The sequence below is a fragment of the Rhyacophila brunnea genome, unplaced genomic scaffold (genome assembly GCF_057557595.1).
Source record: "Rhyacophila brunnea isolate RB1 unplaced genomic scaffold, BYU_Rbru_1.0 scaffold_24, whole genome shotgun sequence".
NCBI lineage: Eukaryota > Metazoa > Arthropoda > Insecta > Trichoptera > Rhyacophilidae > Rhyacophila > Rhyacophila brunnea.
This window is the reverse complement of record NW_028232904.1, coordinates 15,146,122-15,171,478: the sequence shown is the minus strand read 5'-3', so window position 1 is coordinate 15,171,478 and position 25,357 is coordinate 15,146,122. Positions and strand designations below refer to the sequence as shown.

Here is a 25,357-nt window from a genome sequence, read left to right as displayed (position 1 = left end):
TAAATACAGTAGCTAGCAAGTAAATTCGCGCATAGCGACATTCGCACATGTATAGGTAGACGTCACGCAATTTCCATTATGCGATATCACGCATCGGGAATTTATAGCAATATCACCTTTATTGTAATGGTGTTAGAACAGTGTTTCCAGTGTCAATGTTCATTTGAGCGAATCCGTTCGAACCGAATCAGTGGGCAGACCCGACAAATAGCATCGGGAATTTATAGCAATATCACCTTTATTGTAATGGCGTTAGAACAGATTATACCATTCAGCAGATCCGACAAAAAAGTGAGTGTCATTTTTTTTCCAGATGCTTCGTCTATATTAATGTCATTGGCTCGTGTAATTCGAACATAAAAGATTATAGAAGATAAATCATAACTTTTTTATTTAGTATAATTAAAACCATCACCCCGCGGGTGAAGTTAATTATAGTCAGTTTATTCATTGTAAGTATAAATTTAATGTACTTAGCTTATTTATACAACTTTAAAATTCTCGAACTATCAAGAATCTCGATTAGTGTATAATAAAAATAAATTCTCGACACATGAGATTAAAAATTATTCATAATTTCTTGAGAATTCTCGATCAAAACCTTCGATCGCGGCTTCAAGATCATGTAAGTCTAATGTAGAGGTGAGCGAAACGTAAACATTGGTGGGGGTGTAAAAATTAATAGAGTGTCAAATCGAACCTCAACCACGGTACGATCCGATGAACACAGAGGAGTTATCGTTGTTTGTCTTCAACACATAGTAGAAGGGATGATCGATGTTAAACAGTGATGGGAAGTGTTGACGAGCCGATTTAGTCACCACTGCCAAAGCTGTAATAAATCAGGATTCCTATCAATTCAGATAACTACAATATATACTGTACCGACCTATGCATAAACTTAAAAAAATCCCTGACAACTAACGAGCTGCGCACACAGAAAAATGGTCCATTTCGAAAAATATCCATTTTAATTATTTTTTTATGGCGACAGGTGGTAGGGGAATGGTAAAACATTAGTAATAAAACATTAGGCCATTAGCATGCCAATTGGGAGGGCAATAACCATGTTTAATGAATTCGCTTCGGATATTGATATATTCCACTTACGTGAGAGTAAATTTAGGTGGACGTTGTTTTATAAGTTTTTAAGATATGGTCTATCAAAGTTCACTCTGTGTTCTTCCATCTACTTTTATTTTTGTTATTTTATTTTCTTATTTTATTACTTATTGTATTATTAACTCACATTTCTCTGTATTTTTATTTCAAAAATTGTTAACACTTATGTTATGCCATGTCGTGAACGCTTTAAATTTATAATTTGTTATGTTCATTATATGTAAAATAAATTTGTTTTGATTTGAAACACGATCTAACCCCGCATTTACATTTAGCTTTATATCTTTTTTTATTTAGTCTAGTTAAGGGTAAAGTTTAATATAATATGAATTTGGTATAATTATTTAACAATATTACAATCGTCACCCATGGCTAAAGTTAGTAACAGTTAGTTACATTAAGTTAATTAAATGTATACATTTTAATGTAGTTTATTTATACAACATTAAAATTCTCGAACTGCATAGAATCTCGATTAGTTTATAATACAAATTTATTCTCGATAAAAGCCTTCGATCGTGGACTTCTAGATCATGCAGTGGCGAGCAAAACGTAAGCATTGGTGGGGTCTAAAAATCATATCAAATCGAACCTCAACCACGGTACGATCCGATGAACACAGAGGAGTTATCGGTGTTTGTCTTCAATACATAGTAGAAGGGATGATCGACATTAAAAATGACTGGGAAGTGTTGACGAGCCGATTTTTTCTTCGATACTAGAGCTGTAAAAAAAATAGGAGCGCTGTCAATTCAAATACCTAGCTGTTATATTATAATATTATACTATACTGTACATATGTATCTGTATCTTTAAAAACTTAAAAAAAAGCCTAACAGATAACTGACTACCATATATATCAACAAATAGATAAAACGGTTACCCAGTTCTGTATGAACAAAATAAAAGTGGGGACTAGTATCTAAAGTGGGTCTCGCATTATTTCTACAAGATTTTTCTTAAATTCGATACTCGATACTTTCTTTCGATGTAATATTGATACCATGTATTAAGTCTTTCATGAATAGCTATGCTTCGTATTTCATGAACGACAAGATACGATAATAGTACCTATAATTTATTTTAAATTTACAATTTATTGTAATATATACAAATAGAGTCCGGTGTCAAATGAACGTATCTCTGACAACATAGTCTTAAGTTAATCAAGCAAAATATATGTACAGTTCATTAGCTTTTTATTGTGTAATATTATAATAGTATAATACAGTAATGTGACACAATACACAGCTGTTGAATATGTAAATAATTGCCTTCAAAGTAGCTTAAGACATAGTTTTTAGTTACGCCCATTTTTTAACAAAAAAAAATATATTTTAGTTTCACACACACACGCAGAAAAAACATGTTAGATTGGACACAATAACACACAATATATTTATGCCTTTTGTCTTTTATGCCCGATTCACACAAAGTACTATGGTCACACCTCATTTTTATAATGTCAAACCGCGATACGATCCAACGAATACTTGCGAGTTACATCCGTTTATCTTCAATAAGTAATAGAATGGCCTATCGACATTAAATGAGGACCTTTCGATAAAACGTGCCGATCTGGAGGAAATTTCGAATCCTGTAAAATCAAGTTACACACACACGCTGAAAATCATGTTAGATTGGACACAATAACACACAATATATGCCTTTTGGCTTTTATGTTCGATTCACACAAAGTGCTATGTCACACCTCATTTTTTATATTCTCAAACCGCGATAAGATCCAACGAATACTTGCGAGTCACATCCGTTCATCTTCAATAAGTAATAGAATGGCCTATCGACATTAAATGAGGAACTTTCGATAAAATTTGCCGATCTGGAGAAAATTGCGAATCCTGTAAAACCAAGTTTCACACACACGCTGAAAATCATGTTAGATTGGACACAATAACACACAATATTTGCCTTTTAGCGTTTGTGCCCGATTCACACAAAGTGCTATGTCACACCTCATTTTTTATATTCTCAAACCGCGATAAGATCCAACGAATACTTGAGAGGCACCTCCATTTATCTTCAATAAGTAATAGAATGGCCTATTGACATGAAATGAGGTCCTTTTGATAAAACGTGCCGATCTAAAGGACATTGCAATTCCTGTAAAATCAAAAATTATACAAACATAAGCATTCAGTATTTTTAGGACTCACTCATAAATTAGATGTACTTCTTGATACTATACATAATTTATAATCTATATTGTAAAATCAGTGATTCTTGCCTCTAATTAATTGGTTCCAATAATCTGTATTACCTACTTAATCGTTTTGTGAATTTATTTTTTCAATATATATCTACTTAACTTAATTATGTTAAACTTACGTATAAATTTAGTATTTAGATATTGTCAATACTAACATCAGATTCCCCATTATCGATCGAAACCAATATGGATCGTTTGTAAGTACTATAATTATTGTGTGGTTACTGCCAAAAGTTGGTAAGTCTCAAAATCAAGCTATGAAGTAATTAGAATTTGAAAGTTTGAGATGCCCTATAAAATCAGGCATAAAGCTAATTTATTTGTGTTTGATGTATACAATGTTCTATAACATCGGATGGCTTTGAATTTGTAAGACACATAATCCGTTGTTAATTATTAAATTATCGACTTAACAACTTTTGGCAGCAACTGCTAGACTGTTAGATTAATACTGTTATTATAATAAGTATATTATTTTCGTCGACTATTTCAAACATGTATTTTGTAGATACGTTTTTTTGTTATAATAAAATAGAATTTACAGATTTCGCACACATTTTAAAACCATTTGGTAAAAAAATACTTATAATATAATAGCAATACAGTCCAGGGCTCGAAATGGACCGGAGCGCAAATAAAAATAATGTTACCATTTGAGCTAGATATTATAACAAAAAATCTAACACACTTCTTTTTATAAAACGCACATAGAATTAGATAACTCAGTTAATATTTTCAGAAAATGAACGAGCACTCCGGTCCGTAAAATTAACATTTTGAGCGCTGCAATACATGTATATAGGTATCACTAATAGCATATTAGCGTAAACGTGAAACTATCTCAAAATGAAGTAATATGTAGTTAAGACCTTTTGACATTTATCTAATATTCCTTGACAAGCCATTATGATATTAATCGTCTATTGAAGTCATGCATCGGAATATGTTATAATTAATTAAAACATCCCAATATAGTGTCCCAACATTCAAATTTCGTTCAAAATATTAAATTGATAGTTTCAAATCACCCTTTGCATTATTCAATTGCCACGGTATGATCCCACGAATACTTGAGAACCCCCTTCCGATGTCTTCAATAGATAGTAGAAAGGGTGATTTACTTTAAAGAAGTTTATATATTCGTAAACACGACCCGATCTGGCTTGAATCCCAAGTCCTGTGGAAGCAATAATAATAAGGTGATGGACGACTGATGTGTAACGAACAATGATGCCACTTTATGTAATATAATGTAACTTCGATCGTTTATATAACTACATTGTAATAGGATGATACTTAATAAGACTTAGCGACGATAATAACCATTTAAACATAATATTATCAGTTTCCTATACACAGAAGTACACAAACATATTATTATACCTACATAACTAATGCAGGAATTTTACAACGTTATAATGCGAGTAAGTACGTAATGACATAATAACCGCAATTGGACGTATTTCTGCAAATAAGATCCAACTAACACGTGTGAAATTCTGAAAAGTCATGCATCGGAACATGTTATAATTAATTAAGAAATGTGCCCCCTACATTCAAATTTCATTCAAAATATTATATTGATGGTTTCAAATCACCCTTATTTATTATGTTTAATTGCCACGGTATGATCCCACAAATGCTTGGGAACCCCCTTCCGTTGTCTTCACTATATAGTAAAAGGGGCGATTTACTGTAAAGAAGTTTATATAGTCGTACACCCGGGCTTCTATGACTTGCATCCTAATTCCTGTGAAAGCAAGAACAATAAGGGGATATGTAGTAATACCGCTTTGTGTCATTATAACCATGTACCTAATTAATATCCACCGTTTTTATACATTTCAATGTAATGTGTAGTTTATGAGATTTTACGACTATAGTTCAAACATTTAAATACAGTATTATTCTGCCATGTACTAATGCAACCAATGTATACTAAGAAGGCTATTTTGAAGAGAATTACGATTTCAGACATCCACATGAGTAATTGTATTTTCCCCGGTCGATGTTCTGATACTTTTCGAACAGACTAACACTCGAAATGGAAGATTTTACGAACCGGAGCGCTCGACAATTTTCCGAAAATATTTACATATTTATGGAATAGTTGTATGTATAACATGGAAATATACCAGCCGAGCTCAGATAGTCAAATGGAGTAATTATCTACTTGTGGCATTCAAATTTAAGGCATAATGTTATAGACGAAAATCGAGGTTTAGGTTCCGACAAGTTTCGTATAAACTTAAAAAAAAATTATATAAAGTGAATTAATTTTTATACCTACTTTTTAATAATTCACAAATTGACATGCAATATTTAATTTTTGGGGCTGCACTCCGGTACGTTCCGGTCCATTCCAAGTGCTGGAACAGACCGTTCACAAACATATACCTACCTACATAACTTTGTATCGCGATATTTGAGATAAGTAACATGTTTTTACCGTTTAAAACATAACTAGCGACAAACCACTAGCTATCGCCAGTTGTTCTGCTAGTATCCGCACAAGTTATAAGCTGTAATACTATAACATTTTCAAACAAGTCTTTACAAATTCTAAGTTTTAAATAGTTATTATTTCAACGGCGCACTTTGTTATCAAAACTGTTAATGTTTTTAATAATCATGCGGTATAATAAACACATAAACATAGTCATAATTATTTCTCGAAATAAAGAATATTCTTCATGCTATTCTAATAATTTAGTTTCATTTTCAAAAACGACACATTGTTAGTGAAGTACTGTTTTTTTTTTTTTTTAAATTATAATATCGAACCTTATTATCTCATTTCAACCTTTGTATGATCCCACAAAAATGTGGGAATCTTCACTATTTTTCTTCAAGAGGTAGTAAAAGGGAACGTCTGCAATAAACGATTTATGTGCCGAAGTACGCCCTGACCTACCTCTTATATTCATCGCTGTAAAAATAAAAATAAAAGTAAATGATAAAATTAATACGTTCACAACTACCGGCCGCCGACGACGACGGTAATGTCAATGTGTCACATCACAACGTTGAGTGTAGAACTACAAAGTTCTAAGTGTTAATTTTTAGAGAAACATAAGTACTTAACAAATAGGCAGATTAGAATACTAACTAGGTACTGCAATGTTAGGTTTCTTTTGTAAAAAAAAAACACTTAGAACCTTGTAGTATTATGCTCGCGATTAGAAAAATATTGTTCCAAGTACGGCTACTAGTGGGCATCTAATAAATTAGTCATTTAAGGAACTATGAATAAAATATTAAAATAGGACTAAAGATTATAGAAATTTTCCAGTTTCAACATAGTGCATTGTGATTGGATTGAGAGACATGCACCAAGTCTTAATAATATATAAGGACGAGACACATGCACCGAATTTCAAGTCTTAATATATTATAAGGACCAAAAATATGGAAAGAGTGTCGGGTTCGTTTGAATGTATCTCGGACTCACAGAACAGAAAATAAATAGAATTTCGGTAGGCTATAATATACCAATACAGTAAAATTTGACAATTCCTACGAAAATTAACCACGCATTATAGACATTCATTAGTGTATGTAATACACCAATATGAAATGAGCGTTAATGCATAAACCGAGAGCAGTTGTCAGTATTCGATGTATGACGCATTCTTGACACGTGTTTAACTTTATCCCGTATTCTTCGTTAGTTCGAGATCGGTATTTCAGTTCCCATTATTTGTGAGTTCCCTGTTTGGACTCATCAATGATACGCAGTCCGGGTGGAAACGGACATATAACAAGATGAACGCTTTGTACAGAACACAGTATGTCCATCAAACTGGGTCGTCTTAGATAGTTAGGCCATGTACATAGTATGGACAAGTCACTCATATATATAATCTGAGATTCCAGAAGTCCATAGATAAACGAAGAACTGGTCGACCTCGGGGGAAAGTGTCTATTGGATTTAAAGACTTCGGGCGTCCTAATCTGCGAAAAAACAGCTTTGGACCAATCAGAATAGATGCAGTGGTGTAAGAGACCAAAACCATATTGGGTTTAAATGCCAAGGAGAATATAGGAAAAAGCCGTTAGTAATTTAATGGGAATGATAAATATTATGTGTAGGTACATGAGATTAGTAACAATAAATTACATTTTGGTTCACCATCTCTACCTGAAACCTCTGTATGACCCAACAAATACTTGGGTACTTTCGTTGCTTCTCAAGGCATAGTAGAATGGATGGTCCACGACAAATGGTTTAGCAAAAAGGCCATGTGGAATGTCAGCCCTGATGTCAAGCACATCGGCAACTGAAAAATTCATATACATAATATATGCATATAAGTTTTCGGAAAAGCCTGCATCTGTTCGGATGTCTCAATTAATTCAATCTAAATGAAGATAAAACTCACTATTAGTCCTTAATGACTTTTGACCTGAAACGGTATAAGTATACATTTTTTTACATTGCAACACTTGTTGGCGATGTTCGGCTATACGAGCGATGTATTGTTACTTAATATGTCGTTTGTAATTTTTTTTATCTAAATGTACTAAACCGTGACGATTTAGTACCTATATGTTTTTTTCAAACTTTGTGAGGTAATGGAGTTCGGTTATTTTTTTTTATCTCAATGCAATTCTTATACAGGTAAAACATATTAGTATTTAAAATATATATAACGGCAGACACTGTTGAAAACTCATTCAAATGCGATGTTTATTCTTTTACATGCATGTATATTCATGAATTAAAGCACCAGATGCAGTATAACGGTAAAAACACAAGAGTGTGAGGTTTCTCTGGAAGTTGAGTCCGAATAATCTTGTAGACGCTGTAATATATATATATATTATGCATATCCTAGCTAAAAAAATTTCATGATTATATAAAATATATTAATACCAAAACATAGGTATTGTTGGAAACGACGTAAATGCATATTATTTTAGTATATACATCAAATGTCCGTATTATGTCATATTTAAAATTATTATCTTATCAAAAGCTGCATTATTACCTATAATTTTATTATAAGTACATAAAAAATAATATTATAAGCAGGGCTCGAAATGGACTGGAGCGCACCGGAGCGCCGTTCCGGTTCGTGAAATCTGTAAAGTTATCGCTCCGTCTCGTGGATAAAATAATTTGACCGTCCGAGCTAGATATGCCATATAACAAAAAAATTTGCACACTTATGTTTATAAAATACACATAAAATTTGATAACCATCTTAATATCCTCAGAAAAATTTCGAGCGCTCCGGTTCGTAAGCTTTTCCATTTCGAGCGCTGATTATAACTAGGTGTATAAAAATATGATACTCATATACTTCAAAAATAATATTAGATATAAAATATTATATTATAATATTGTATAGTATAGGATTCGGTAAACTTTCTATCGGAGTTTGCAATTGACTCATATTCTTTGAGAAATCGCAACATGACATTAGTATCGGAATATTTTTAATGTTTCGAATAGTTTTTATACAATGTTCATTTGTTCACGAACAGATATTTGTGTGGACTAGACATTACAATAAGCCATGCACGCCATAGATTTAAAATATATGTACATACTCGCTGAACATTATTATCGTAATCTCAGTGTAAAAAAGTCTTAACTGATTTTAAGGTAATGCTATCAATTCACTTTAATAAAATATAAGTCTGTACATACTACAATGTGTATATCAAATAATATACTGAAGAAATAGCTGGAATATGAATACAACTTTTGTATAGTGCATACGTGATTAAGTCAACAAAATCCAGTATTAAAATACGTATATTTACCAGCGGTTTTACATTCATGCAGGGCTATTCTAAATAGTTAACACGTTTACGTTATTTTTATTGCTCCAAAATAACACGGATATCACTCGGAATAATTCCGTAAACAAGACAATTGTTAGCACAGTTAACACGTCTTAATTGATTCCAAATGCATGCCATTATAATCAAGTAATACGTGTTAATTATGCTACGCAACAACATTTGATAGCTCGCAGTTAACACGGTCATGGGGATCCGTGCTATAAAATAATTGCCTGAATACGACATATCATATTTTACTACTTTTTTTATTGATTTTGGAGTTAAGTGATATGTTAGAATTATTGCCCTGATGTTACGAAAAAAAATATTTCACAAATATTATATTATTATAAGAGTTATAAGGGCGTTTAAGAAGTCTATCGTATTATAGTACATACTGTGTTTTATAAAATAAATTTAGTACGCAATTATGCAGTAGGTAAGTATGTAGGGTATGCAATACACGGATCCAAGTGAATCTTAAGAGCCGGAGATTTTTAAGAGCGTACTTCAGTGAAACGGCAAATAATTTTCAACAGTAGGTGCGACGAAATTTCTCGTTAGTCGCCAATCGGAGACGGACAGTCGAGGTGTCCGCACGTCGATTTGTTGTGTCATGGCGTCGGATGTAAATATTTTTAAATCGTGTAAAGATGACTAAAAAACTTTACGTACGTACTTAAAAAAGAAAAAATGTCAATGAAAATACTATTATTATTAGTAATACATATAACAATAAACATAACATTAAATGGACGCATATTATATTTCATGCACACGTCATTTGCACAATCCGCGCATCGCCTAGCCACGATCTTTTTAGACCATGCCTCAACAGGCAAAAGCTTACATAACAATAAAAAAATCTTCTACAGCCAAATCATAATTTTTCTCTTAAAGTTTTTTTCTTTAAGTATACATAAACAAACACGAAGTTTGTTTATGTATACTTAAATTCCAGAATTCTGAAATCGAAAAATACCTATTCTTTAGACATTTATTTTCATAAACCGACAAGTCCACATATTTGTGTATTTTTATAGTATCAAGCGAAACTTGTTGATTTTAACCTATTTTTATAAGATAGCTGATAAATACAATTGGCCAACATGTCAACAGTTATTTGAGTCGTCTAGACCTTCGAGTCATAACTCTCAATTTGCAATTTAGTTAAATATACCAAGTGATTCTAAGACATTAACCCATATAATGAAAAATGGTTGGCTATCAAGAGTCACTTTAAGCCATGTGAAAATCGTTGACAAAGTTGACTTTTGGTGTCATAACTCACATTTTTCAATGAATAATATGAGTTCTGTCATCAAGGCCTTTCTAACCAATCAGGGAGCTCTATTTCTTAATATATATATTTAAATAATGTAAATCGACTCACTCACTCATTAATATTCAAGGGAGTTCAATAAAACAGTGCTCTGATGGTTTTTTGCGATTATCTAGGCAACTCATTTATATAATTTTAAATAATTGATAGGTTTTTGACGGGTTTTAGATATTGTATAAAATTATATAATATGTGAAGTTATCGGTTTTTTTTAAATAGGTACATGCAAAAATTAATGTGAATTATAAATTAGTAAGTAAGTAAATTGGCACGCAGGGAATATGTCATATTATTCTAATCAGATCAAACTAGACAATATTGACGGCGTTAAGGCGAAAGGGACACAAAGGAAATGAAATTTTAATTTAAAATTAGTATTTCATAATATATCTTTTCACACTAAAAAAGTTAATAAGTCTCGAATGATTTTAACTCATAAGTTACTTAATAAATTTCGCCAAAGTGTCCCTTTGGTTTAGCGACATCAATATAGTGGAAAGTGTGTATGCACCTTAATTGGATGGTTAACCACGGTATGATCCAATGAATACTTGAACATGTTCTTTGTTCTTCAAGCAATAGTAAAAGGGGCGATCCACGTTAAACTGTACGGGATCTGGCTTAATGCGTCCAGATCTGAACATACTCACTGTAATTGCTGCAAAATTTATAACATTATAAATAAACTTATGGTGGGTGAAATAAATAGTTGAGATCTGATGATTTATCTATTACGAAACAGGATTCAAACACATTGTAACTGCTCGGTATTAAAAGTTATAAACGTTTTAGTCCAAACAACACAGCGCTCGAAATGGAAAAGTTTACGAACCGGAGCGCTCGACAAATTTTCTGAAGATATTTACATAGTCATCAAACCGTATGTGTATTTTATAAAAATAAGTGTGCCAGATTTTCTATTCTATGGCCTATCTAGCTCAGACGGTCAACATATTTTTTCCACGAGACGAGAGCTAATTTTTTCACGGAGCGATAATTTTACAAATTTCACGAGCCGGAACGGCGCTCCGTTGCGTTCCGTTCCATTTCGAGCCCTGAAAAAACATTAAATTACATTCCACGGATTCCTGTTGTTTGTAATTATGTTCATACTAATATATAATTTGAATGTTTTGGCATCACTAAAAACCTAGAATAAGTATATAGAAATATTAATATGTTTTATAGTATGTGTATGTAGTGATAATTCAGGACGTCAACATAAGAAACGGGTTTTTCGACATATATATGACCGATCGTCATAGAGTGTATTTGAAGCATTAGCCGCAGTAATAATCACCAGTTTTACACATTATTTTTTTAAATAGATACACGTTTATAATTACCGAAGATATTATGTCAAGTAAAACCAATTAAGTACCTGTTATGAAAAACTGCTATAATAAATCATTGTTTTGATTGTTTTTGGTACAGTGATGAACTAGCATATTATGAATGATTATATTTGCGAACCTTAGAACAATAATAATAAAATCATACTTTTTAATTAATGTGTTGGTTGTGAGCTAAAACCTAAATACTGGATGTCAACTTGTCATGCTAAAAATATATATTTAACTAAAATTTAATATAAGCAAAAGGCAAGCAACATCATTCAAGCAACACCAATGCAATATGATAAACATATTACAATGCGCGTTTGCTTTACCGAACTTTGGATATGCTGTACACAGTGTAAACCATGGAATAATCCAACAAAAGTGGGTATTGAGATAGTTTTTCAAGCGGCAAGGTCTATTCTATACACAAGGTGGCAATCGGCATTTATGTATTGATGCGGTTAATTGTTACAATAAGTTAATCGTCTTAACTGTTAAAAAATATTGTGTTTTAACAGCCTCTCTTTTGGCTGTGTTACCTTTTAGAGCGAGATACAGTTTTGATAGTTTAGACGGCTAACTTATTATAACAATTATAGTACCTCAATATAATATGATAAATTACCATCGATACCCGTCTTATGTATAGAATAGGCACACAAATATATAGTAGGTACTCCGCATTCACAAAGAAATTCGTATTAAGTATAAAGTATTACAGAAAAAAATATGCATTGTAGTATTATGGAAATTAATAATTATTATTAAAATGCAATGAAAATAAAACACTTGCATATGACAATTTTATAAAGACGATTTTTTTCCTGTGGACAATTTTTAAATTTTTTAAAAAACAAAAATTATTAAATTAAAAAGGATTGAATGCAAAAAAAATAAATGACCGTGTAATATTGGTTCCAGGCAGATGAAGCAACTTGCAACTTGGTCTATCCTTTTGAACCATCAAATTTTAATTCTATTACACTGTAGAAATTTGTGTGCACGTCTAGATTTTGGTTCCTTAATTAAAAACTATTCATTTTTAGAAGAAAGAGTATTTTTTTATATTTTTACTCAATATAATACTTATATACTTTTTACTAACATATCAAGACCATTAGGCTCCGCCTAGAGCGGATAATATGGTGAGAAACTAACGGTGCACCTTAGTAAAATGGACCACGATATGATCCAATGAACAGTTGAACATTATCACTGCTCTTCAAACAGTAGTAGAATGGACGATCCACGAAAAAATATTTCGGAATCGGTCTACCAATCCCAACTCTCATATATGCCACGACGAGACCTGTAAAATGTATAGTACGATTAGTACGTGAAGTGAACAGGTATTTAATTCAGCGCTTTAAATGGGAAATTATACGAACTAAAACCGTCGATAGTTTTCCGAAAGTATTAATGTCTGTTTTATTTTTTTTATAAATAAGAAATAAAGAGAGATTTGTATCAGGAATATGTGCCAGAATTGGAATTCAGAGTTCACATTGAATCGGAATGGATAATTGTATAGAAAAGTATAACCTACAAAAGCTCTTGCCTCTTTTTTTGGAATATGTAGCTAAAAATAAGCTCAACATGGATTCAATACCAAGTTCAAGTATAGTCAGAACAATGGACCCACAAGGGGGAGAGTTGACAGGGCTCTAGCCTAGGAGCCCGGGCTCAGGAGAGGGCGTAGCATGGCGGGTCGACCAGATAAATGAGATAAACACATATCTTAAATTAACTCTGATAGTAAAAAAAAATTCGCCTGCGCTGCTATTTTACTTCGGAGTTATTGCCATTTTAAAATATATGGTTGTGCGATGCAATTTTTGGTTGTTGTGTGATGATACTCGACAACTCCATAATTTGATGTATTAAAAACCATTTGAAAAAAGCCACTGTAGAGCAGACCGCCTTTAACCTTATCGATACGTAGGGAGCCCACTTCAGGATGTGGGGGCCATGGTCAGAACCCTAAAATATTAACATAATATACCTAATACAGCTTGCCACGCCACAATTTAAAGTAAATACATAACTAATGATATTTATAATGAAGATAATAAATAAAGCGCGTATTTGCTAGCCGGACATTAGTTATACGGTAAACCATGGTATAATTTAACAAACGTGAGTATTCCCACAGCTTTTCAAGAAGCAGCAGGCAGCATAGAGGAGATTCATAGCTTATAAAGAAGTGCGGTAAATATGGAGTACGTAATCTGTATTCACAAGAAATAAGCGCGAATAATTTTTAATGTGTGTTTATGTATTAAATAAAAGTAAACAATATAACATTATGAAAACTGATAACAACCGTTGAAATTTAAAAAAATGTTCCAAGCAGTCTACGACAGAAGTGTCATTTATTCCAGTGAACATAACCTAGAATAAACGTGAATTCAAAAAAAAGTTCGAACGAACAGTCGATCTAGAATTCGTAACAGCGATAAGTAAGAACTATTTTTCTATATCTACGCTTATTATCTTGGAAAGTTGTTAAATACCATTTATTGGTGAAAACATGGGATACTTGAAGACTGTATAATGTGCCTTCACTTCAAGATGAAGAAACACTAATCATGGAAGTTATTCGGTTACCATGAAACGACATTGGAGTAATTTATTAATAATTTAACAAAACGGAACGATCGTGGTCTGGATATCGTAAACCGGTGGGATCCGGATTATAAACAACGTGAAATATAATCTCCGTTCCTCAACATACATGTCAACATACATTCATGTCCTGGATTAAGTATGTGGATTTGATCAAACTGAGGGAATAGAAAGCGCAACCCTGTATTTAAAGACTAGCGTTATGTCCACTAATCCATTGCAGACTACCTATAATTCTTATAAAATAAACCCCCAATGTAAAGCAGAGCACATGCATTATGATCCATAATACATATTGTATTTATTTTCAACCTTAGTCTGATGATAGACCTCGATATGACCCGACAAACAATTGTGCATCGGTCTTGCTCTTCAATACATAGTAGAAGGGATGGTCTGCAACAAACTCTACGGGGGTAGGCCGTAATACATGAGCCGTCCTAACCAGTGACACCACGCCTGTAAAAGAAGTATTGTTATGTTGAAAATAAACAAGGGCATGTGAATAGATTTGTTGAAAATGAAAATAGGCTGGACAGTATAGTCGACAAAAATACAATCGCCAGACGAATCTTCTCATCTAGCGGTACCCAACGGGTATAAAACATCCCAAAGGTAGACATAGATGCTGCTGAGTCGACGAAATAGTTAAGTGCTGCGAAAGTATGTGGTAATGGATAGAACAGAACCGAGAGGATTCAAATCAACTTGAAGAAACCTTCGTCCATCAGTGAATGGAAACAGATGATGGTGTTGACAATCCCATTAGGTAAAAGGAATCGATTCATAGAATATAGAAACATCCAATATACTTTACTTATATAAATGTTTGTACAAGTATAATACTGACATTATTGTATTCAGCACCCACGTTGGATTAGTGACAGAATATCTGATTCTGAAGTTGTGTGTTGCAGGTTCTATTCGCTTATCCATTAACTCAAATGTTGTGTATATTTTTTAATAACCTTTTTTCGTTAAAAAAAATACTAAGAAACCTACTCCGGAACCAGCAAAAATCTATATTCTATGCCTTTTTGTAGAATCAATATTGTAATAAATTTCATATCCGAATTCTACGGATCGGATTCCGGTCCGACTCACCCATATATGTACATTACGAGCCCTACATTTATTTAACTGCCGCATATATTATTGTAATAATTACACAATTAATTAGTGAAAATATGTTTAATGTCAAGGGACAATAAGTTATTGATTATACCTATTGGTAGAACTCTATTATAATTATTGGTGACATAGGTACCTACCAAGATTTGTTGATTAATTTTCCATTTTAAGTTGGTAATGGTCAAAACAGAATTATAAACATTCGTCTAAATGTTCATATGCTTCACTTCAAGATGAAGAAACAGTAATCATGAAGCTATTCGGTTACCATGAAACGAGGTTGGAGTAATTTATCAATAATTTAACAAACCGGAACGATCGCGGTGTGGATATTGCAAACCGGTACGCTGATCCGGATTATAAATAACGTGAAATATGATATCCGTTCCTCAATATATTACATTTAACGATGTGTGTTGCTCTTTGGGTTCATTTCCTGGATTAGAGCACACATTGAAAAAAGTTTGGATTTGATCAAACTGAGGAAACAGAAGACGCAACCCTGTATTTAGTTCCGAGGCTAGGGTTATGTCCACTAATCCATTGCATACTATCTATAATGCTTATTAAATAAACCCCCAATGTCAAGCAGAGCACATGCATTATCATCAATAATACATATTGTATTTATTTTCAACCTTAGTCTGATCATAGACCTCGATATGACCCGACAAATATTTGTGTATGGGCGTTGGTCTTCAATACATAGTAGAAGGGGCGGTCTGCAACGAACTCTACGGGGGTAGGCCGTAACACATGAGCCCTCCTAGACCCAAGCTGCAGGGCTGTAAAAGAAGTATTGTTATTTTGAAAATAAACAAGGGTCTATGATGTAATAGATTGGCTAAAATGAAATGAAAATACAATCGCCAGACAAATCTTGTCATCTAGCGGTACCCAACGGGTATAAAACATCCTAAAGGTAGACATAGATGCTGCTGAGTCGACGAAATATTTAAGTGCTGAGAAAGTACGTGGTAATAGATAGAACAGAACCGAGATGATTCAAATCAACTTGAAGAAACCTTCGTCCATCAGTGAATGGAAACAGATGAGGTGTTGACAATCCCATTATGTAAAAGGAATCGATTCAAAGAACATAGAAACATCCAATACACTTTATATAAATGTTTATACAAGTATAATACTGACATTATTGTATTCAGCACCCACGTTGGATTAGTGACAGGATATCGGATTCTGAAGCCGCGGGTTGAAGATTCTATTCGCTCATCCAGTAACTCAAATGTTGTATATTTTAATAACCTTTTTTCGTTAAAAAAAAATACTAAGAAACCTACTCCGGAACCGGCAAACACCCACATTCTATGCCCTATTGTAGAATCAATTATAATAATAAATTTCATATCCGGATTCCACCGATAGGATTCCGGTCCGACTCACCGATATACATTCCGAGTCCTACATTTCTTTAACTGCCGCATATATTATTGTAATAATTACACAATTAATTAATTAAAATAAGTTATGGATTGAATTGGTAGAACTCTATTATTGGTGACATATGTACCTACTAAGTTGGTAATGGTCATAACAGAATGAGAAATTCTTAACCATACTTAAGGGATCTTAACTATCGCTTAATTTTTAACGGCAGAAATCATCCGTTTAGTAATTAGCGACGCTACTAAGCAGTGAGGGAATTGACAAACTACAGGTAGCCGCCGTCAATATAATCAAACATATCACAATTATACAGAATTCAAGCAAATACAGTAGATATCCAGCGTCCCGCTGAGATCAGTCCATTACAGGCCAAAAGTATTGTCTTCTACCGAGGTCTGCAATGGACTGAGCTCAGGCGGGAAGCTATAGATATTATATTATTTCATTAACATACTTACTTAATTTCAATGATCAAGTATTTAAATTTATATAATATGAATACCTACTTATATATAGCGCTCGAAAATTTTCTGAAGATATTAAGATAATTATCAAATTATATGTGTATTTCATAAAAATAATTGTGTTCGATTTTTTGTTATTTTCTCCACGAGACGGAGCGATAATTTTACCTATTTTACGAACTGGAACGGTGCTAAGTATTGCTAAGTCTTCAATCAAATAGTTGATAAACTTTTATCAACAAATCAAATTAAATAAGTCATTAGTGTTGGTATTAATGTTATGTGTTAGCGCCTTAATCTATATTAAAAAAAAGAGATAGAATAGAATTGAGATTCATAGATAGTCATTTAAGTAGGAAAAATTAGCGAAGCGAAATAATAAAATTTTTATAAAGCACATAGACCGTTCAATTTTATTTAATGAGCAGTCTGGTTCCACATATTAAATTAAAATCTGGGCATATTGAATTATTTACTCTTTAATATTATTGTATCGCCCATTGAATACAATGCTACGGTCATTCTTCAGTAAGGCGAAATAAAATGGATGATCAGCTTGGAAGTCATATTTCTTCAGAAATTCTTTTGGTATCCGACTACGTGTCACTAATAATGGAGCTGAAAATAATAATAATAATATTTATACTATGTTGGATAGGTGGGCCAGTGACGAAGGGTGGGGGTAGGCTGTCAAAAGGCTAGACAAAATGCCGCCCCATTTTTTGTTAGTACAATATTTTTATCATCCGTACTCGTGTCGTTTCTGGTCACCAAGGACGTCGAAAGGCAACGGAAGTAAACTAGACATTGCGAACCCTACGAAATTACAGTCATGTTAAACCTTTTATGTCAATTGATACATTTTATTTCCAACCAGTGAGCTGAATTTTTTAAAGGAAAGATATTTTCGCTATTAAGTACTCAGTTTAGGTAGCTATTTCTATATATTATACCGAATGATTCTCTTCGATTTGCCGCCCTTCGAGTAACTGCCGCCCCCAAGCGATGCTCAATCTGCTTACCCACATGGACGTCACTGACACTAAACTACGAGTATGTCAGTCATACGTGTGGTACCTATTCTTGTATACATGTAGTATTCTTTGGTTCGGCGGAGGATAGGTATTGCAGATAAAAGACGGTAGCACTACTAATTGTTTGTGCGACTGACTCTCGTATCTGAACATGCTGAATGTACGCGGGAAAGTGCAGGCTCCACGCTGTAATAGACGTGACGCGGAAAGATAGTGGTCGAACGCAGTGAGTCGCATCCGTCGGTTGTACGCTACGCAGCGTATATAAATTATAAAAATCCTAATATTTGTATTCGTTCTTTCATTCGCCGTCCTTTATAATGTGTCGCTACCATGCAACACACAACCTGCCTACCCCTGCGGCACATCCTGTAGCCATTCAAGGAAGAAACATTTTAACCATGCGCTATACTAAATGAAATAATGCATATAAAGCACGAGGCACACGGGTCCGATTTTGCGGTTCAAATTTAATGCGGGATGCACATGTAGACCGCAAAATTCAATTCTTGCGATTAGGTATAATTACATATATTGTCATATTGAATTATTATGGATGTATTTACGTTTACTTGATTAGATTGCATCGTCCATTGAATACAATACTACCGTCATTTTTCATCTTCAAGGTGAAGTAAAATGGATGTTTGGCTTCGAACTTTTCGCTCAATTTCTTTGATAGTCGTGCAGTGTAGCGTTCAATATGCAGTGCTGGTGAAAATAATAATATTCTTTATAAACCATGCCATATGGTGGATTTTCCATTGTAAAATCTTAATGAGATATGTCAGTAGAAGTTTATTTATTATATAAAATAAATGACAAAATAATTACAAGATAAAAAGAACTTTTTATATACAACGTTTTTAAATTTTCTGTTGAATTATTATGCTCAATATGCTCAAACTTGTACTTGATATGAAGTAAATAAAAAAACAAACTAATATAGAATACTGAAATGTCATTTTGACATTACATTTTGATTTCCACAGTAACGCACGTATATATTAATAATTTAGTTGCTAGGACCAACCCCCTTAATAACCAATAATAGTCTTTTACTTTTTACGGATTTTTCTGAAATAACTATCCATACAAAATAGAATGAACTGAAAATGAATTTAATTCTGCTTAAAGATGGCTAAGAGTATTAAAAGAATGCATTGGTATCGTATTTTGATATATTCTAAAAGTTTCAAATGTCTAGCTAGTCGGGAAGTTAGTTAAAAATCGATTGCAAGATTTGTACTGGACAAACAAGAATACGAGCTAATAAAAACGTTGTAATATAATTAATAAACATGACAACTGACGTTTTAGTAAGCTTACAATCATATTAACATTTTGACATGTACATAATATTATATATAAGCTTTTAGAAAACATAAATGCACGAATATAATATGGTCGAAGACATAATATTATTATGTACATATTTGACATTATTATAGACCGTGGAAAAGCATTGAGACCGTATAGAATAGATCTGTCAATAAGGTCGATCGCCAAAAATATTTTATTTATTTACTCATTATTTGGAAGTATAATCAGATGTTATTTATTATAGGTACAAAATGCAGTGATGCTATCAATAATATAATATACTTGGTAGCATTACTGCCATCTAGTTTTATATTTAATATATCATTACTTAGTGCAGTGACTAATTAGATATAAGTGTTTTATAAGAGAACATCACTACAAAATATCAAACTGTCAAACAAAATTGACATGTTTGTTAAGTGTTAGCTATTATTTGTCTGAATAATTGACAATTTGTAATACTTTTTGTTTTTTCCTTCGTTTGCTAAGCGAGTTAATCGAATTTTAAATTTTGACACAATGAATAGTCCAAAATAATAATATCTATTATACACGGTAGAAAATGTTTTCGATCATACTGTAATTGAAGACGAGCTTTTGTACATTTTAAATAATATAAATAATGCTATATTATAGCCATAAACCAAACACCACACTACATCCTTTTATATATTATCATCACCTCAATACTACAACTAGATAGATAAGTCTGATTTGGTTGTTTGTTGGGAAAATGAAATTTACACTTTATTTGATTGACATAAATCTATTTATTTAAAATAAAAATGGAAAATTATCCTTGTCTAATTGAGAACAGTTAAATAACGTTCAATTGTAAGAAAAAATATTGTAGTAATAAAATATTGTAATACATTTATTGTCTTAAGTTATCTAATATTTTCAAATACAAAATTAATACAGTTCCCATTAACTTCTGACTTACTTAGATCATTTTGTAGGGAAGGAAATGTATAAAAAAATTGTAGATATATTATTTAATTTATTTAATACATTTATGGTCTTAAAGTTATCTAATATTTTCAAATACAAAATTAATACAGTTCCCATTAACTTCTGACTTACTTGGTTGTATCATTTTGTAGGGAAGAAAATGTATAATCATATTCAATATCTATCACAAAAACAGTGAAAATCTAGTTATTTAGTTGTTGTATTGAGGTGACGAAATATATAATATAATAAACACAAGGATATCAACTTTGCTAATGTATTAATAATTATTAATATAATATTAAAAATTAGCTGTCTCCAATACTGAAAGTAAAATACCCAAGAATTAAACTCCAATGTATTTCCCGCTGAATAGGATAGTGTTAGAGTTGTCCTTCAAATAGTACACAAAAGGATGACTAGCATCAAATGTGTACCGGGTCCTATGTGGAATCGCTGACTGTAGAACGACGCGAATGGCTGCAAGTTAACGATATAATACGAATTGAATGAGCTTTCCCGTGTTTTATGTTTAATAATAGTATATTTGTAAAGATTTCAAAATAATATATAATATGCAAAAATTGAGTTATGACATCTATACCTCCAGACCCGTCTCAATGATATCTGCAAGATATCAAGATATGGTATGTATAGGTCGTATAAGTTGGGAGAAAAAGCTGTGTCAATATAATATGTTATATCCATTTTTAATGGCAGTCGAATTTTTAAATTGCTATCGTGAACAATTAAAAAAAACGGATATATTGTATTTTTCCATTTTTCTACAGACATTTTGTTTAGCGAAGTGCTATTTCACTCTCGGATTATAATAATTACTTACTGTCAACAACGCGATAATACGCCGGAAAAGCATGTAAACCGCATGGAAATTTAGCTGAAACATCTCGAGTAAATATCTGTAAATTTGTAATTTCGCGCAGTTTTCTCACAAGAAGTTTCGATATAAAATCAATATGTGTTACCTACCAGATTTCAAACGTCAGCTACCTGTATGAACCTATTTTAATCTAGTAGAGAGATTTAAACATTTTAACCACGCTATTTTAGTTGTTTTGAGACTATGCAGAATATTCGACGATTATCCTACTAGCTTAGTGTAATTAACTTTATTATAAAAAAAAAATACGTTTGTCGTGCATGCGACCTTCTAAAATCGTTTATTATCATTTATCACTCTATACACTTGAAGTAAAATCTTGACACTCACAGTTGCCTGCCGTACATGGTTTTGGTAAATAATGACTAAAAGCTTGTCAAAATGACGCGTATCTGGTCACTGCATGTGGGCAACTCAATGAGGTCACGTGTACCTGGAATGCGCGCGAGTTTTTACGAGCGAGTGAAATCGCGCTATCTGGACAAGGTCTAAATATAATACGGAATATACCGATATCTCTCACGCTTTGTCAACGTGAAAAAGGAGACAAAAATATAAATACGCTTATAACAAAATAATTAATTTCACGACACTATCTTTTTGAAATCCGGACGAAATGCTGTTCCAACACGATAGTGTCATGTCAAAAAGCAGGCGAGAATGTAACTGGGAAGCTATATGGTGACAACCACATCTGTCACCGTCTCATCTCAAGAGAACTGACTATTCCCGCAAGGTAAGCGAATTCTTGAACAATGTAAAAATTAGTTATCAACATGACGAATTAATGTAAAGCGTGGAAATCTGTTTTCATGCGCGCCATGCCCGCTAAAAAGCAATTTCATCGTGATTAGAGTTGGGTATTTCCCGATAAAATCTCAATCTCGAGATTCGGGATTTCCCGAAATGATGAAATTTTGAATTGTGGAGATTTCGGGAAATTTAAAAAAAACCTGTAAAAATTATAAAATCAGTCTAAAAACAGACAAATTCCAAAAAAAAATATTTTTTTATTAATGTAAGAAGACAAACATTATAGAAAGAAGTAGGGAAACAAAAATAATTGAAAACATTACTTATTAAAATAGAATTTCAAAAAACACAGACTGTCAATCGCTGCGTCTGACAATCGCATATGCTTTTGAGACACAAAATTCCCTGATGTTGTAAAAATTGCGCTCATTTTGAGTCGACGTTGGCTTAATTGTGTTAAATGCCCCGATCAGTCTTTGAACGTTTTGTGTTTTATGTCCACTTCAATTAAATTCAACAATCTTCGTTTTTCAATTAATATTTGATAATAAAGAAATCCCGAGAAAAGATTCTCGAGATCCGGGATTTCCCGAAATGTTAAAAACTTCAATTCTCGAGATTCGGGATGGGAAATCTCTAAAATTTCTCGAGAATTCCCGGCGGGAAATTCCCGAAACCCAACTCCAATCGTGATTCTCCAAAGTGAGAAAATTTATGTTGACGTTGCTAACTTCTGCAGCGACACGTGTCGTCATTGAAAAACGAGACGATAGCAGTACAAGCAGATTACTTAGTTTTTTTTTTATTAAGGAAACGAACAGTTACAATTGATTACAAAAATTTAAAATATAATAATGAAAAGTTATTGCAACCAGCAAAGTTTCCATGTATACATTATAATATGGTTAAGCCATAAATAATAATAAATAAGCCAAATAATAAATAAGCAAAAAAAAATAACATAAATATAAAGAAATAAGAAAATTACATGAGAAAAATGAGGAAGAATAATGAATAATTAAATTATATACAAAAAAGTAATAATATATATATATCTATTTCTACAAAATTTTGGAGATAGCGCGATATTAGAAGCATAATATATTTCTACTACCTAATCATACTCCAATGTATTTTCCGCTGAATATCACAGTCGAGTCATTCATTAAATGGTACATAAATGAATGATTAACATCGAACGGGTAATACTCAGGCTCCGATTGCTTGTGTGGCCTCACAGCTGTAAGTTATGATACGACGTTATGCAAATTAAATTTATTTTTAAATCCAATTAATGAATACATAATCTTAATATTAAGGCTATACTTCAGCTGACGCACGGTCTAAAACGATCGTGACTACGCGACGCTCAGATTGTGCAAACGAACAAAACATAATTTGTTATAAAAATTCAACATGTGTCCATTTAATGTTATGTTTATTGTTATTTAAGTAATAATAATAATATCGTCACTGGCAGAAGACACTAATTCGAAAAAATGACATATTGAGTTAGTTATACCAAAATGTTCCTTATTTCAAACTTTACCGTCTGGAAACCTTATTTTAAAGTCATCCTTTTAACGATTACTTACTCACATGATAGACCATTTCAAACATTTTAACAACTTCAAAGTCAAATTACTCAAAACTAGTATTCTCCAGTTAGTGTGTTCTGCCAGAACAGAGACGATATATTCATTGATATGTTTTGGTTTTCGAGTAAATACGTAACATTTTTTAGTCATCTTTACACGATTTAAGAATTAACTCCTTCGACGCCATCACGAAACAAATTGACGTGCTAACAGGTCGACTATCGCTCTCCGACTGGCAACGCGGCCGATATTACGTATCATCTATTGCTGAAAATTATTTGCCGTTTCACTACTCACTGTTTTTATGCTCTTAATACTATCGACCAAACTTACTTGATGGGATTTGAATTTAAATTCTAATGGATTTATGCTTTTTACTATTTATTCCATTTGAGACGTCTTTTGCGACCCGGGTTTCGCCTTTCGGCATCTTCAGGCACTGTGTATACTCACCAGTGTGTGTTCCTTAAGATGCTGAAAGGCGAAACCAGGGTCGCAAAAGACGACGTAAATGGAATTATTGTACAAAACTTTGAAAATTTGAATACATAATCCATAAACGTATTAACAGTTTTCTTCACCTAAAAATAGTTTTTGTTAATACTCTAGTAAAGATTTCAAGTTCCACCTGTTTTGCTTATACATTATTAGATTGAATTTATAGGTGGACACTACCTCAATCTATATTCAACATCTCTGTACGAAATCTCAAAATTAAGGTGACGGCGGCTCTCGTGGTGCAGTGCGTAAGGCGCTGGCCTTCCATCCAGGAGCTCTGGGTTCGACCCGGTTAGGACACAATATTTATGTGATTTTCTCAAAGCCTGGGTGTTTGTGATTATTCAAAATTACTAACAACCACCTTGTACGAAAAAGCAGGGACACGGTTATTGATAATTAAGGTGACACGATTACAAAATAAGTCGAGTTTGCTATATTATGTACCTAAACCCTATTGTGACTTTTATTAATAAATCAAATGAAATGTTTCATTGTATATGTGATTGTCTTAACGTTCCTTAAAAAAGTTCATATAAATTTCACGAGATTCATTTAGAGATTCGAGATAGCCGTTAAAGTTGAAAATATTCAAGCCAAGTGATATAAAACCGGGTACTCATTAGCGAAACGTAACTGTAGCCGTTCCAGATACTGTAACCTACTCTAGATGCGAACTAATTATATGGCGTCCATACTAGTTTCTGTATCTGCAACTGTCAATGCCAAATAAAGCTTCTGAAAACTATAATAATTTAATTTTCGGCGAAGATTATTATCAGAGATTGTTTTTTTTTTTAGATTTTTGGGGGCCATGGTATGAATATTTTTAGAAAGTTGTGCACTAA

General features: G+C 32.6%; 1 protein-coding gene across 46 annotated transcripts in view; it reads right to left on the bottom strand.

Moving 5' to 3' along the window:
* Positions 1-25,357, bottom strand: part of LOC147069105 (alaserpin-like) — a 169,768-nt gene that overhangs the window by 7,572 nt on the left and 136,839 nt on the right. For 2 of the 46 annotated variants that reach the window (XM_085951329.1, XM_085951354.1), the window contains exon 9: positions 23,528-23,653. The exons of 28 other annotated variants lie outside the window; for them this stretch is intronic. In XM_085951329.1, the coding sequence (XP_085807455.1) occupies positions 23,532-23,653 (122 nt within the window). In that variant the 3' untranslated portion in view covers positions 23,528-23,531. Of the gene's footprint in view, positions 1-700; positions 833-4,377; positions 4,527-7,490; positions 7,630-10,995; positions 11,143-14,761; positions 14,909-16,218; positions 16,366-17,927; positions 18,070-19,051; positions 19,197-23,527; positions 23,654-25,357 lie in introns of all 46 variants that reach the window. 16 more of the 46 variants (XM_085951313.1, XM_085951340.1, XM_085951306.1 and 13 more) reach the window with 8 other exon arrangements.